At 37.5% G+C, this 17584-nt stretch overlaps 1 protein-coding gene across 5 annotated transcripts in view; it reads left to right on the forward strand.

The window, feature by feature from the left end:
• The window catches only part of Ptpn4 (protein tyrosine phosphatase non-receptor type 4), a 171538-nt gene that overhangs the window by 65836 nt on the left and 88118 nt on the right, over positions 1 to 17584 (forward strand). For 3 of the 5 annotated variants that reach the window (XR_015001474.2, XM_085688356.2, XM_048443811.3), the window contains exon 3: positions 6158 to 6265. The exons of the other annotated variants lie outside the window; for them this stretch is intronic. Coding sequence is in view for 2 of the 3 variants with exons in the window: in XM_085688356.2 (XP_085544482.1) it covers positions 6158 to 6265 (108 nt within the window). In the remaining variant the exon portion in view is untranslated. The remainder of the gene's footprint in view (positions 1 to 6157; positions 6266 to 17584) is intronic. 5 annotated transcript variants of the gene reach the window in all.

The raw sequence follows: 17584 nt of genomic DNA on the forward strand, positions 1-17584 counted from the left end.
CATTTCTTTGATGACAAAGGATGACTAACATTTCCTTAAATGTCTTTCAGCCATTTTAAATTCCTCTGTTAAGAGTTCTCTGTTTAGGTCTATACTCCATTTTTTTTCGATTATTTTTTTCTTTTGATGACCAATTTCTTGAGTTCTTTGCATATTTTGGAGATCAGCCCTGTCTAATGTGGGTTGGTGAAGATCTTTTCCAATTCTGTAGGTTGTCGTTGTCGTTTTGTTTTGTTGACCTTGTCCTTTGCTTTACAGAAGCTTTTCAGTTTCAGGAGGTCCCATTTATTAATTGTTTCTCTCTGTGTCTGGGCTGCTGGGGTTATATTTAGGAAGTGGTTCCATGCACCAATGCATCCAAGTGTACTTCCCAATTTCTCTTCTGTGAGGTTCGGTATGGCTGGCTTTATGTTGAGGTCTAAGATCCACTTGAATTTGAGTTTTGTGCATGGTGATAGATATGGGTCTATTTTCATTCTTCTACATGTTGATATCCAGTTATGCCAGCATCATTTGTTAAATATGATTTCTTTTTTCCATTTTATATGTTTTGCTTCTTTGCCAAAAATCAGGTGTTTGAAGGTGTTGTGGACTAATATCCGGGTCTTCGATTCGGTCCCATTGGTTCTCCTGTTTGCCTTGTTCTTTTACTGATCCTTATATGAAATAAGAAAAACTGAAGGGCTGACAGTACTTGCAGAGGGACTAAAAAGCACATATAAACTTTAGAATTGTTTCAGTATACCATGTTCTCATTCACTGACTCAACTAATCAAATATTAATTAACTGGCTTTTTAAAGCAGCCTACTGGGAATTGTTAGTTTATGGTGTGTTTATCCTTCAGCTATTTTCTTTTTATTCTCATCTGGGCAATTTCATCTGCTCTATTTATCGTCCTTTCAGTGGTAGCCTATAAGGAATATGACTTCTGCACAGGCTTTCCTTTGAAATGTAGGTAAAAACCTTTGTGACCTTGAAACTCTTATCTGTGTGCCAGCAAACATATTATATGGACGGTGCAAAGTTTTGCTGCCAGCCTGAATATTAGTTGGACTCCTTTGGACCATGATTGAAGTAGCCTTCTTGTGCATGACATCATGAAAAATGTTTCTCTAGGTGTTCTTGTGCAATCGAGGCGTCAGGTAGCACTCTCTACTTAATGGGAAATCTTCTCCAATGAGTTTATACCTTTATATTCTCGGCCCTGGTATAAGTGATAGGTAATCTCACTGTTATCTATAAGATCATCAAGGAATGTCTTCTTTTCCTGGTACAAAACTTGGCTTTCTTTAATGACTCCAGTGTTTTTGTTTGTTTGTTTGTTTGTTTTTTTCCAACCACAACCTTATTGTCAGAAAGTTTAAGTGCCAAACTACATGATTTTCTAGCCAAACTACATATTTTTCTAATCTTCCTGTTTTGTTCCTTGCTTCAAAAAACTACAATAGCCTGACGGTGGTGGTGCATGCCTTTAATCCCAGCACTGGGAAGCAGAGGCAGGCGGATCTCTGTGAGTTCATGGCCAGCCTGGTCTACAAGAGTTAGTTCCAGAACAGGCCCCCCGAAGCTCCAGAGAAGCCCTGTCTTGAAAAACCAAACCAAACAAAAAACAAATAACGAAACAGCTAGCAATGACTGTAACATAGCTTGAGTGCTGGATTTCCTCCATTAGATTAATTAATGCATTGTCTTTAAATTCTAGTTTTCAGAAATCTCAGTGCACAGACAAAATGCAAGTACTTTATCACCCTGTAACATGAATGGCCTTTAGTCCTTTTCCTTATAGATCTTTATTTTCATCTGAAACCTCATAAAGCTGATGCTTACTGCCTGTATTCCTGTTAGCCTTCTCATACCTTTAAATATTCCTTGCTTTGACTTTTTCAGCTTTTATCACTAAATTTTCCCACATTTCTCCCTTAAATGAATCCCACATGCTTTAGAACTCTATGGTTAGTAATTTCCACATCTACTGCACTTTTCTGCTTCCAATTTTCTGTGTTAGCTTTTCACAGCTATTAAACCCAGAAAGAAAAAAAAAACAGAGAAAGGACTTATTTTGGTTCCATCATCTCTTGGCTGTGGTTAGGCAGAATATCATAATGGGATCTGTATTAGAACAAAGTTGCTTTCTTCATGGAAATCATGAAGCAGAAAGACAGGAAGGATTCCTGCTTCCCACTGCTGGGATTAAAGGCGTGCACCACCTTCAGGCTCCCAGTGACCTTGTTTCTTTCACCTCCTAAAGTTTCCAGAACCTCCCCTGTAAGCAGAGACTGCTTGTTTGTTTTCTGGCCACCCAGATCGGAATAATCACAAAGAAACTATATTAATTACAATACTGTTTAGTCAATTGCTTAGCTGTATTCCTAGCTAACTCTTACATCTTAAATTAGTCCATTTCTATTAATATATGTATCACCACGAGTCTGTGGCCTGCTGGTAAGGTTCTGGCATCTTTCTCCTTCAGCAACTACATGGCTTCTCCTGAATTCTGCCCTTTTTTCCCCCTGCATTTAGTTTTCCCTCCTAGCTTTATTCTGTCCTGCCATAGGCCAAAGCTGCTTCTTTATTAACTAATGGTAATAAAACATATTTACAGCTTACAGAAGGAAATCCCACATCACTCCCCAAATAGTACCCCCAGCCGAGGACTACCTCTTCAACATATGCACCTCAGGATGGTGTTTCATATCTGAACCATAAAAATTACACATTTTCTGTCTCTTGTGATGCCTACATGACCTCTACACACTACCCGCAAGAATGGTGTCATTCTATGTGGTCCCTTTACTTAATACTTTCAGAACCATAAGTCAAAATCAAGGTCTTTTGGGTTAATTTTACCCGATCTGTTTTATTGTGTTGTGGACAACAGAAAGTTAATAAAGCAAGAAACGAGTAGATTGGGTTTTTTTTCATTTGTTTTTTTAAATAAAGAACCCTCATTTTTTTCAATGTGGCCACATTAGTAAGAGGGACAAAGAGATCCAGTGGAAACCACGCCCCAGTCCAGGGTTCTCTTTCAAAGATTATTTTTATTTAATATGTTTGAATGTTTGGTCTATATGTATTTATGTGCAACATTTGCATTAGTGCCCATGAAGGCCAGAATAAGACTTCTAATCCCCTAGAACTGGAGTTAGGAGGTGGTTGTTAGCCATCATGTGGGTGTGGGGGACTGAATACAGGTCCTTTGCAAGAGCAGCCTGTGAGTGTTCTTAACTGTCGAGTCATCTTACTACTCTTAGTTGTGTTTGTTAAGTCTTCCTTCTACTCTTTCAAAGCTCATTGTTTTTGAAACTGGTCTTCTTTTTTGGACTGCAGTGTTCATGTTATTTTTTTTAAATCAGCAAATGGAAGTACCAGGAATCTGTTGACTAATCAAGACAGGAACACTGTAATTTTTTTTTGAACTTCAGGTGAATTTTTAATTAAATCACAGTGCAATACATGTATACAGTTACTAAGGTTTTGGAAATTGTTACAGTTCTCATATATACATCCACACAGATACATATAGAAACACAACAATCTTGATGTGTTCTTTTTTTTTTTCCCCTCACCCATAATCAGTTACCTTCTGTATTGTGATGTTTTTACTCTTTTGGCTTTTTACTCTTTGGTCTTTGTTGTTTTGGGGGAACCAGCACCCAATTCCCAGATAAATCACACATGGAGGCTTATTCTTAGTTACGAATGTCCAGTCTTAGCTTGGCTTGTTTCTCACCAGCTTTTCTTAAATTTTTCCCTCTTTATTGCCTCTGGGCCTTTATCTTTCCTTGTTTCTATATACCTTTCTTTACTTCTTTCTCAGTGGCTTGTTGTGTAGCTGAGTGCTGACTCCTGATGTCTTCCTCTCCTTGTTCTATCTTGCTCCCTCCTTTCCTCATTTCTCCTTCTATTTATATTCTCTGCCTCCCAGCCCTGCCTGTCCTTGTTCCTGCCTCGCTATTAGCCATTAAGACCAACTAATCAGAATGGGAAGAGGGGAGTGGAGATTGCAGCAGTATTTAATTTTGTTTTAATACAGGTAACCAAATGGGCACCAGTATTGAGTAGTGCCTTTTGAAGCACATACTTTTTTCCATTGATGCAGTTTTGACCAATAAGAAATGTTGTATAGTCTCTTTGTGCAGTAACTTTAGAAAATGTTTGTTATCTTGAATGCTATCATGTATGGGTATGGATCTTGGAGTTGCTGATAAAATTGTTAAAGGCCAACAAATATTGCCAGCCCTGGAATGTAGGTGAGGCAGAAGGAAGGGAACTTAGTTCTTGATTGCCTCTCATTGGCTGATTTATTTAGCTCTGGAATCTGTTCTACCTTTATACTTTATATTATGGGGGGGAAAAAAAGTCCTTTCTGCTTTGTGATTGCTTCTAACTTTATTTAGAATCTTTCTAACTACTATAGCCAATGAGAGGAAATAATAGTAAAATATACCATACTATGTTTTCTAGTGAACACATTGATGTGTTTAAGCTATTTCTTTCAATATTAGACTTTGTTTTGTTATTCAGGTATACCTGAAATAGTTGATAGAGTTACTGTTTTTGCTTAATACTTAGAAATTTAGTCTGGGGAGCTGGCTCTTGGAAGTAAAGTGTGCAAGTATGGAAAGTATGTAAGAGCCTGAAATTAGATCCTCGGTACTCATATTAAAAGCTAGCATAACCGCACCTGTCTGTAACTCCATGCTGGGGTATGGAGACGGGAGGATCCTAGGGAACTAGGATTCTGACCATCCAGGGCTATCTTAAATAATGAACTATGGGTTCAGTGATAGATCCTGACTCAAAAATTAGAAAGGGACAAGTGAGATGGCTCAGCAGGTACAGGCTGACAGTCTTGACCACCTGAGTTTAGTTTCTGCATCTCGCATGGTGAAAGGAGAGAACTAACTCCTGAAATTTCAATTCTTACCTGCACATATGTGCTTCAGCATGTACATGTGCACTTGTATAGACACACATAGATAAATGTAAAAATAATGTAAAATTATTAAAAAGATATTGAGCACAATAGAGGAGTTAGCTGACATCAACCTCTGATTATCCATATGCACATACTCAGATGTGTCCTTCTGCATGCACACACACAGATGGGTACTTCCGTATGCACTCACACAAAAGGATGCTCCCACATGTGCGCACACACACACACAGATGGGTGATTCCACATGCACACACACAGATAGGTGCTTCCACATACACACACACAGTTGGATACTTCTGCATGCACACACAGTTTTCTAATTTTTTCCCTACAAATTATATCATTTCATAGTTCTATAGGTAAATAACTATTTTTATCTTACTCATTGGATTTTGTTTTTTGCTATCTACTCATGGCATGTCATTGTGACTTCTCATTTTAATTTCTATTATTATTGATAAACATGTTAATTTCTGTTTTATCTATTATTTTTGTTCATTATTCAGTAAATTATTCAATCATTTCTTCTGTACCATATTTAGTAGCTGTGGAACATGGGGAGAATAATGTCTACATTACTGATTTGCAAAGGTTAAAGTTATATATTTTCTAAAATTCTGTATGTAATTGTAATGTTTTGTTCTGTCAAATCAAAGGCCTTTCTCAAATTTCCTGTAAAGTTTTTCCATCTGCTGATTTTTTGACTTCTATTCAAAGCTGTATTTTAAACTGTAGTCACCTTTTTAGTCATATAGTGTAAAAATAAAAGGCATAGAGAGATAGCATAGACATGTATGCATATACACATACATACATATATAGACATACATAAATTATTGTGGCAGCTATATAATAACAAAAATACCATAATAGCCTACAGGAGACATTTTCAATCAAAAGATTCTTATCTTCAAATTTATTATTTTCTCTATGACCAGTTTTCCTTAAAAAGTATTCACATGTCAAACTTTATTCTCAACGAAGTCATTAGTGTAAAAACAATGGCCATTGTAGTTAAAAAGAACAAAAAGTTATGCAAGGTTAAAAACATACAGTGCATACCTTTAATCCTAGTTCTTGGGCGGCAGAGGCAGGTGAATCTTTGTGAGTTCATGGCCAGCCAGGGCTATTTTGTGAGACTTGTCTCAAAAAGGAAAAGGGAGAAAGAAAAAGCATAAACACACTATAAAGATGGTTTTGTATTATTTTTCTTCCAGAAACATGATCAGGGGCAAGTTTTGTTGGATATAGTCTTCAAGCATCTTGATTTGACTGAGCGAGACTATTTTGGTTTACAGTTGGCTGATGATTCCACAGATAACCCAGTAAGTTCAAGCAGTTGCCCTTTATTTCCTTGTAGTTTTTCTCTGTGTTCCTTTTATAAAGCCCTTTCAGATTTAATGAGTTTAACATTTTTAATTGAAGAATTAGACTCAATTCTTTTTCTTGTTTTGCGTTTCTTGTTGTTTAAAAGTATCTGAGTCTATTCCTTTTAGATATTTATAGTTATAAGTCAACTTGTAAAGTGTAGTACTAGTTTTATTGTGTCTCAGGCCTCTTGATCTAAAGAAAGAAACCTTTGAGATCAGCAGTTCTCAACCTGTGGGTCACAGCTCCTTTAACAAACCTTCAAAAGTATTTACATTAAGATTCATAACAGTGGCAAAGTTACTATTATATAGTAGCAACAAAAATATTATTATTTTTCATGGGTTTCACTACAGCTTGTGGAACTGTATTAAAGATTGCAATATTGGAAAGGTTGAGAACTACTGCTTTAGGTGCATGTAAGTTTACTAAGGTGAAATTGGATTGTTTTGTTGATATTCATGGATATTCTAACAAAAGTCTTTGTTTGTGGAAATTTCTGAAGTAAGAATATTTTATGAAGACCCTTTTTACATGAGATTTTCCATTTTAGAACTGTGCAAATCCTCAGTCTTAAGCTCCTTGGGCTTTTACCTACTTTTTAGTTCTCCCAGTCCTGGTTCTTCTAGTTAGAAACACCAGGTCAGAGAAATAGAAGATAAGATCTGGTGACTCATAGAGATGCTTACTTTGATAATTAAGTATTATAAACTGCACTAAAGAAATATACCTATTATGGGCCTAGATGAAGTATATACTAACACATCTTAGCTGCATTCTTTGTAATTTTATGTAACTAGACTATGAAGGACTTAACAAAAACATGCTATTCTTTTGATTAATGTAATGGAGTTCTGAGTCTTTGTTTGTTTGTTTTTTGTTTTTTCTTTCTCTGTTCAATGCGAAGTGTTGGTTATGTAGTCCATGCTGGCCTCATACTCAAGTCCTCAGCCTCCCAGTGTTGAGATACAGGTGTATGCTATCATTTCTGGTCATGAGGAATGTATTTTGAAAGAAATACTTGTACTATTTAGAAAATTTGTAGTTTGAAGACAGAGTTCTCTGAATCAGTGTTTTACTATTTTATTTATGGTTGCTGGAGAGATGGCTCTGATAGCTTACATCTCTTGTAGAGTGATGTGTGATTCCACTCTGTATGCTATGAATACCATTGGTTAATAAAGAAACTGCTTTGAGCATATAGAAGAACAGAGCTAGGTGGGGAAAAGTAAACTGAATGCTGACAGAAAGAAGGTGGAGTCAGTGAGAAGACATGTAGCCACTCCAGAGACATACGTTGGACTTTTACCCTGTAAGCCACAGCCTTGGGTGATACATGGATTAATGGAGATGGATTAAATTAAGATATGAGTTAGCTAGGAATATGCTTAAGCTATTGACCAAACAATATTGCAAATGATACAGTTTCTGTGTGATTATTTAGTGGCTGAGCAGCTGGAAGCAAACTAGTAGCCTCCTACAACAAATTGGTGCACCAATGTGACCAACGAAAACCCACTTAAAATCTAAGAGAGCTTGGGAAGGAATTCTAGGCATGTGCGCGTGCGCGCGCGCGCGCGCGCGCGCGCGCGCACACACACACACACACACACACACACACACACAAAAGCAGAGTTAACCACGGCTTAACACTGGCTCCTTTCTACAGAAAGACAATTATCACATGTACTCACTCATAGGTGGCTTTTAAACATAAAGCAAAGAAAAATAGCCTATAAAACACAATCCCAGAGAACTTAGATAACAGTGAGGACACTAAGAGAGACTCACATAGATCTAATCTACATGAGAAATAGAAGTAGAAAAGGCCAAATTGAATTTAAAAAAAGAAAAAAAAGCAATAAAAAGAAAGGGTTAAAAATAATGTCAGTACTCAAAAAAAAAATAAAAAAAAGAAAAAGAAAAGAAAAGAAAAAGGTGTTCCTGATTCAGTGGTAGCAGAAAAAAAGCTTTATGGTTTTGAAACAACAGCTTCCCTGCCAGACTGTGCTGTCAACATAAACTCTGACTCTTTTGGGAGGTATGACTATGGAGCATTTAAATGGGGTTTGTGAGCAGAGTGCTCCAACTTGCTTAATGGCAGCATAGACCTGCTGTGTGCCTGAAAACTGGGGCTGTGAGCATTGCTCATGCTAAACAGACCTCCACCCTGCCATGTTAGACTGGGGGGCACCAAAAGGAAAAGCAGCCTTAGTCTTATTAAAGAAACTTAGCATTTTAAGAAGCACTTCCGGTCAGAAAATAATTACAGATATGCAATAAAGACAAATCCAGATGGGAAAGACCTCTAACTGGATCACAATGTTTGATAAATGTACGTAGGCTTGGGAAAAAGAAGTAAAAGAGTACAGAGAGTTATAAAAAGAAATAAATGGTTTTTAAAAAAATAAATAATGTCTTTAAAGATACAGAGTAAACTTGTAGAAAAAGTAATAGGAATAAAGAAAAATAAGCTACGTAAAGATGGAATATACACTGAGAGTCGATTATGTACATTATTGTGTTTTCTTTGAATTTTTTGATTGTAAATGAACTAAGTACAGAGACATTTCATTAGCTTATGGGCTTCTAAGCTAAACCAACATATATATTCTAAAGGTTTCTTGAGTTCCAAATTTGGGTCTAAGGATATGTTGCTTTGGAAAACAAGTTCTTCTTTTATTTCCACAAAGGAGGAGAACCTATGGAATCCTTCCAGACTAATGTGGTTTGATGGACCAAGACCCCTTGTAAGGTCACTATAAACACCCCAAAAAATTACTTCATCCAACAAAAAGCAGGAAGCATTTTGGAGAGAACTATGCCCAAATTCCCAAATATTGTTTATAAATGTTTATTTACATTTAAAGGGGAGATATTCTATAGAGATGAATAATATGCATTGATATTGATCTTGGTTTATTGATATAAATTTAAGGTCAGTTTTGTTATATGTGTATTTCTGCTCTAGATTAAGGTATTGTGTTTCTGCAACTCATTTAAATATGTAATGTGTAATTAAGAAATATAGGTTAATAGATAATCATCTATATTAGTCAATCATGTTAGTTAGGTTTTCTAGATACATAGAAATAAATTTCAGTTAGATAGCCTTCAAAACTTCCAGAGACCTTCAGAATATGACATTTAAAATGTTTTAAGAATGTAGGACTTTTCATGACAGTGAGACACATCTGCTCCTGGCAGAACCAGTTACATCAAGAGGAAGATGGGCATTGGTTTACTAGCCATTTGGGCAAGGGACTGTTCTTGCCTGTGCTGCTTAATGGTATACTGTATAAACTGGACATGCAGGACCCACAGAGAAATGATTGCTGTACTTGCTTAAAGGTGAGACTTTACTTCAGGGTTCTTGCTTCATGAAAGAGTCTGCCAGACATTCTGCAGGACACAGAAGAAAGTGACTTACAATCTGCCAATATAGGCACAACTGTCTTTGGAACTTCCTGCTTCATGGGAAAGTCTGCTGGATAGTATGGGCCTGTAGGCTGAAGATGGATGCCCCAATGATACAGAAGAACTTTGGTTGACTGTCCTGGCAGCAAGATGTCTCTGTCAATTCTAGAGTTTTGGAAGTTGTTATAATGCATTTTCTGTTTACTTAGGTAATATTGTATCGTTTTGGAGTCTGTAATGGAGTTGAAGAATATGTAGTGATAGTTTTCCTTAGCTATGATAAAAGATAAAATAGATATAAAAATTGTAAATATAATTCTTACTTGATAGCTGCTTTGTTATATGTAATTTTACTATGTTAAGACCTTACTTTTTATAAACAGAAAAGGGGAGGTGATGTGGGATTCCTCTCTGTATGCTGTGAATGCCATTGGTTCATAAAGAAACTGCTTTGAGCTTATAGCAGAGCAGGGCAGAACAGAGTTAGGTGGGGAAAACTAAACTGAATGCTGGCAGAAAGAAGGCGGAGTCAGTGAGAACACATGTAGCTCCACCAAAGACAGAAGCTGGACTTTTACCCTCTAAACCACAGCCTTGTAGTAATACACGGATTAATGGGTTAAATTAAGATGAGTTAGCCAGAGATTCACTTAAGCTATTGGTCAAACAGTATTCCAAATAATATGGTTTCTGTGTGATTATTTTGCTGTTGAGCAGTTGAGAACAAACTAGCAGCCTCCTCAAACAGCAGAGGGCCTGGATTTGGTTTCCAGGACTCTTAGGACAGCTCCATAATCCCCTGTACCTCTAGTTCTAGGGGATCTGATACCCTTTTCTGGCCTCTATGGTTTCTTACATACATAGTACACAAACTCATGTGGGCAAACACAGAAATAAATACATAAATTAAATAAATTCCAAATTCTATCATAAGGCCTTTTAAATAGAATGGTTATAGAATTTTACATCTTAAAAGAGACCTTGGAAGCTAGGAGGTAATGGCACATGCCTTTAATCCCAGTTCTTGGGAGGCAGAGGCAGGTAGATCTCTGAGTTCGAGGCCAGCCTGGTCTACAAGAGCTAGTTCCAGGAGAGGCTCCAAAGCCACAGAGAAACCTATCTCAACAAACCAGAAAGAAAGAAAGAAAGAAAGAGAGAAAGAGAGAGAGAGAGAGAGAGAGAGAGAGAGAGAGAGAGAGAGAAAGAAAGAAAGAAAGAAAGAAAGAAAGAAAGAAAGAAAGAAAGAAAGGAAGGGGCGGCTTTGGAAATTTTCCAGGGCAGCACTCATATTTTTCAAAGCCATTACTTGAATACACAGAGTTAAATCTTGAGCTACTTCTTACATTAGTAAAATCAATGACTTGGCTCTCCTAATTCCCTGTGCTCATTTTTCTTTTTTGACACAGAACTGTTATTTCTACTACTGAGCTTTTTATTTTAATATTCAGAAAAAGAGCTATCTGATTCCAGAATATTTCCAAGGCAAAGACTTAAGAGTTTAGTTCTTATATTGTCCTACTATTAATTGGTGTGTGTGTGTGTGTGTGTGTGTGTGTGTGTGTGTGTGTTGCATGCTAATGTATGGGTGTGCAAGACAGAACAGGAGATAAGTGATGTCTTTCTCATTCTCTGCCTTGTTTTAAGATAGGATTTCTCAATGAACTGGAATCTTGCTGTTTAGTCTAGGCTGACTTACCAGCAAGCTTTCAGAATCTACTTGTCTCCATGCTCTAATGCCTGGGGTTACAGGCAGAAACTCTTATGTCTAACTTTATGTGGGTGCTAAGAGTTTAAATTCAGATCTTCATGCTTGCACAGTAAGCATTTTTATCTACTGAACCATCTCCCTATCTCTACTAATTATCAATGTGAAGTTATCCTAAAGCTTTGAGGATAACTAATATATTAAAAAGATTCCATTCTTTAAAGAAAAAAATAAGGAATAATATTTATGAAACATGTGTAGTTAAGAAGCTGTCTTACATATATCTAATTTAGTCCTTACTATGATTAAAAAGTACCATTAAATTTTTAAGTGAAAAATAATGCTTACAATCTAGGCCGTGATGGTGCTTACCTCTAATCCCAGCGTTTGGGAGGCAGGCAAAGGTGGATCTCTGTGAGTTCAAGGCTACCCTGGTCTTCAGAGATAGTTCCAGGACAACCAGGTCTTCAGAGAGAAACTCTGTCCCCAAAACTAAAATAAATAAATAAACAAACATAAAACTACCTTATTCTTTTGTGTAAACTCCAGAGCACCCAATTTGTCATAATCTTGTATCTTTATAGACGCCTAGTCTATTTATTTATTTCATTATTCTTAGTATGCACTGGTAAATTATTACATCATATAGACACTTATTTTTTTGTCTACTCTATTCTTTTGTTTGTCCCTCATTATTTTTTGTTTATTATTGCATGGCAAGGGATCACTAGGACAGTACTGAATAGCAGTGGTGGGGAGGTAGCCTTGTCTTTTTCCCCATCTGAAGAAAGTGAGCCCTAAGTGTTTTTTAAATATTTATTTATTTATTATGTATACAATATTTTGTCTGTTTGTATGCCTGCAGGCCAGAAGAGGGCACTAGAGACCCCATTACAGATGATTGTGAGCCACCATGTGGTTGCTGGGAATTGAACTCAGGACCTTTGGAAGAGCAGGCAATGCTCTTAACCTCTGAACCATCTCTCCAGCCCCGCCCTAGGTGTTTTTTTAACCAAATATGCATAATTGAAGTGTCATTTATATAGGATAAAAATTATTATCTATTCCTTTCACTATGAAAAGAGTATTTACTAAATACTGACTGATATGCATTAGGAAACTAAAAATTATATATCCACCAGTATCACTGAATTAAATTTTCCTAGTCAACCTGTGGGCACAGATAAGAATTTCAAAGTGGTGCACTCAACTTCTTGAGAAACTAAGTTAGATAATAGCTTCAAGGACCTACAAGGATACTGAAAGAGTTCAATGAAAGCCTTAATGAGACCCCACCTTTTGAAAGGCTTGAGAATATATAGTTCAGTGATAATGTACTTGTCTATCCCATATAAAGTCTTTGGTTCAATCCCCATATCCCCATCATAGACAGACTGATTGTTATCAACTATTGGTAACAGTATAGTACAAAAGATAATTTCTTTAAACAGAGGCTTGTTTTTGTGGTTTTAGCATACAGGGTCACAAGGAAGAAAGATTGTGAATACTTTTTGTGTATATGTATGTGGGTACAAGTATGTCACAGCATACTTGTGGTGTTCTGAGCACAACATAGTATTAGTTCTCTCTTCCCAATATTTGGTTCCCAGGGACCTAACTTGGATGGTGCCTTTATTTACCAAGCCATTTTGCATGTGCTGTACTCACCTTTTAAAGTTTCCCGCTGTTTGTTGGTGGTGGGGTACTCTTGGGTCTTTCTATACATATGTATTTTTTTTCGTCTTTCAGCATGAATTATGGTGGCTTGTATGTCTGTGTTTGTTGGGACCTTAGTTTTCCATTGATTTCTCCCTTCAGAACTCAACTTCAGTTATCCAAGGTTCTGTCTTAACTGTCTTCTGCATGTCTCAAGCATGTCGCTTATCTCATAAACAATGAGAGCTTGCTCTTGGGCTAAAAACTGGAAAACTATGAATCTTACGCACCATGGTTTTTCTCTTTTTCACCTTTTATTTTTAACCCTAAGATTGGTAGTATTTATCTTTACAGATTGCTCTTCCCAATATAAAATATGATTTATTCACTTGGGTAAATCTATTTCATAGTGTCAACTTCCCTCAAATGTTTTCTGTTTTTCAACTGCTTCTTTTTCCATTTTGGGTTACTTTTAACATCACATGATACTCCTGTGCTGGTATATGCATACCACTATCTAAATTTTAAGGATTCCTTAGAAAATGGAATCTATGAAGACTTAGTAGAAAAATCAAACCTGAGGAATACCTCTAAAAAGTGGGGAGAAGGGAATGAAGATATTATTGGAAAAAGTTAGTAGCCAAAAGCTTCCAAATTTGAAGAAACATCTGAGTGATTAAAAACTGTGGTGAACAAAAAGAATCTTGAAAGAAGTGAGAGAAAACTGTCTCAACAGGTACAGAGGATCCTCAACACTGTAATGGATTCATTAAAAAATGTTGCACATCCCTGAGCCACAGCAGTGGGCACTGTGGCAGCAGGCAGCAAAGAGCAGGTCTCAAGTGTAATGATTGTTCTGTCTTTTTAAGAGACAAGCCACACCCACTTCCGCAACCAAGCTGTTGATCTTCAGCTTCTGGCCTGAGTTCCTTCATTTTTTTCTGTCTCCATCTCAGAGGGGCAGCTTCTGTCTCTCCCTTCTCTCCTCCCCCTCTCTGTTCATCTCCCCTTCTCTCCTCTCTTCCATAACCACTAAATAAATATTGAGCCTCACTCTGCATGGCATGCCTATCCATGTCTCTGTCTCTTGCCTGCTGCTGCATATCTCCCTGCCCTGGACCAGCCACTGCTTGGGGACCTGCAGTGACCCCTGCCTGGGACTGGCTGCTCTCAGGGCCTGCTGCCTACTGCTAGCGGGGATCCTGCAGCATATTTTTAATAATCCATTTTACTGAGAGCAGCCAGTCCCAGGCAGGGAAGGTGCAGTTCCCTGAGTAGCTGCAGCAGGCCACAGGGAGAGACATACAGATGGGCACGCCACAAGACCACACTGCAGGTCTCTGAAGGCAGCTGGTCCCAGGCAGGAAACCACATGGCAGGTGAGAGACAGAGACATGGATAGGCACGCCATGCAGAGAGAGGTTAGATATTTATTTAGTGGGATATGGGGGAGGAGGGAGAAGGGGAGAAAAGCAGAGAGGCAGACAGAAAGACAGAATTGGGGGAGGGGAGAAGTAGGGAGAGGCAGAAGCTGCCTCTTCAAGAGGGAGACAGAAAAGAAAGGAGCTCAGCCTGGAAGCTGAAGATCAGCCTGCCTTAGCAGATCAGGGAGGGAGTAGGTGTGGCTTGGCTATTAAAAGGAGACAGGACAGACTATTACAAACATAGTAGGAGATTTCTTAATAGAAAACTTGCAATCCAGAGGCAATGGAAAAAATATAGTTAAAATACTGGAAGAAAACTGTAGTGATCTGATAGATTCTCTATCCAGCAAAATTACTTCAAATGTGAGAAAATTCAAGTATGGCACTTGTCTTAGCACTTGAAGACTGAAACAGGAGCACTGGGAGATAAAGCCAGACTGGCTACTTAGTGAGTCCGATGGTTTGAATAGCAGTGGCCCCCATAGACTCATATGTTTAAATACTTGAGTGTTTACACTCATGTATACAGGGAGTGACACTATTAGTATGGCCTTATTGGAATAGGTGTGGCTTTGTTGGAGGAAGTTTGTCACTAGGGGGTGGACTTTGAGGTCTTAGAAATTCAAACCAGTTGTCTGCCTTCTGCCAGCTGATCAAGGTATAGAACTCTTAACTCCTTCTCCATCACCATGTCTACCTGCACACTACCATACTTTCTGCCATGATGATAATGAACTAAACCTCTGAGCTATAAATGAGCCCCAATTAAATGTTTCCCTTTATATGAGTTGCCATGGCCATGGTGTTTCTTCACAACAATAAAACCCTAAGTCAGTGAGATTTGATCTCACAAAACAAAATAAGTTGCCAGAGGTAAAGGTTCAGTTATTACATTGCCACTAGATTTATCTTAAATGCTTAAGGCAAATTCTTCAAGTTGAAATGGAAAGATACTAGACAGTACAACATAGCTATACTAAAAGTTTCCCCACTGATTACTTTTGTATTGCTGTGATAAAATACCTAGTAGAAACACAGTTCAAAGATGCTAGTTTATCATGACATGGAAGAACTAGTGGGGCAGAGCAGTTCACATCTTGGTGAACCAGAGACTAGATAAACATGGACACTAGCTGTTAGAACCTAGTAGCAGCTTATGAATCCCTCGCCAACTATTCAGAGTCAAACTATATATTTTGTCTTTTCTCCGAAGACAGAAAGTAGTTACAAATAATAAGTATTTAACAAGTAGACACCAATATTTGAGGGAAGTCAACACTATAAAATAGATTTACTCAAGTGAATAAACCATAATTTATATTGGGAAGAGCAGTCTGTAAAGATATACAAATAGTATCAGTCTGGGGTTAAGGAGATGAATTGAATTTTTACATATGCATTGCATACAGCAAGGCTTGGCACATTAGTATGTATACAATAAATATTGAAATAAAACATCTTTTGGGCTGGAAGACTGAGTTGGTAAAGTGCTTGCCATACATAATTAGGACTAGAGTTTGATATTACAGAAACCATATAAAAAGCTAAGCACAACAGTACATTATAATTCCATCATCAAGGAAGCAGAAACAGGAAGAGCCCTTGTGTCTTACTGGCCTTGTTTCAAAAAATAAACTGGAGGATCAGCAAGATGGCTCAGTAAAGGCACTTACTGTTGCATCTGATAACCCAAGTTTGATCCCTGGGTCCCACATGGTCCTGAAAGTAGTCCTTTGACCTCAATGTGCACACATGGTATATTTATGTACCCCCAATAAAATATAATATATTTTTAAAATAAGGTGTTGTGTTTGAGGAAGATTTCCAACATTAATTTCTGCCCTCCATATGCAACCACATACAGATGCCAGTGTGGTGATTAGAGAAGTTATACCATTTATATAAGAAAAACAATGAAAAATGTTGGAAATTACACTTGCCATAGTTAAAAAAAAACCAGTAGCACTCACTAGCTAAGATACAGTAGGAAGGCTGTGTGAAGCTAATCCTTTCAACATATCAACAATAATACCAAGTATAATTGAACAATCACAATCTATTTCTACTGGAAGTTCTTCTAGAAGATGACCAAATACTGGCCAAATTGGAGCACTCTACATCTCTGATTTCATGCCTTCTGAGGAACACCATCCAAGATTATTCTCTAGCCTTCACATACATACATGTTCATGCGCACAGGTCTACTCACATACACATGAGCATGTTTATACATTTGCATACACAGGTTGTCTGAGGTTTCTGTCCTATCCGGTTCCCACAGTCATTAAGTCCCAAAGAAATCACACAGAGGTCTACATTAACTATAAACTGATTGGCCCACTAGCTCAGGTTTCTTATTAACTCTTATAACTCATATTTGGCCATTATTCTTGTCTATATTAGCTACATGGCTCGGTACCTTTTTCAGCGAGACAGTCACATCTTGCTGTGTCTGGGCTGGGACTGCATAGGAATGGGCTTCCCACTTCCCAGAATTCTCCTCTTCTACTTGACCTGCCTATACTTCGTGTCTGGTTGTCTCACTTATACTTCCTGCCTGCCTACTGGCCAATCAATGTTTATTTAAAATGTAATTGACAGAATACATAACATTCTCCCACACCGCAAAGTAAAATAAAATTTATAAGACTTGTTTTCAAAATCTATTTAAGGCTTGAAAACATTTCTATACACACACAAAAATAATTATGCTTAGATGTTCATATTATTCAAAAGAACAGAATAACTTAGCCATCCACAGTGACACATCTGTGGACTGGAGTAGTAATCGGCTAGCAATAAAAGTAGTTTGTATTGGTTAGTTTTAGTTGTCAATATGATACAATCTAGAATCACCTGGGAAAGATTCCTAATAAGGAACTGTGTATATTGGCCCCTGGGTATGTCTGTGTGAGATTTTCTTGAGTATGTTAGTTGATAGGGGAAGGAAGACCTAAAATTGGTGGAATCATTCCCTTGAACTGTACTAAAAGGAGGAAAGTGAGCAAAGTGCCGGCATGTGTGCACTGTTTTATTACTCTTTGCTCTCGACCATGGATGTGGTATAAATAGCT

Source organism: Myodes glareolus, chromosome 5 (genome assembly GCF_982192425.1).
Source record: "Myodes glareolus chromosome 5, mMyoGla1.1, whole genome shotgun sequence".
Classification (NCBI taxonomy): domain Eukaryota; kingdom Metazoa; phylum Chordata; class Mammalia; order Rodentia; family Cricetidae; genus Myodes; species Myodes glareolus.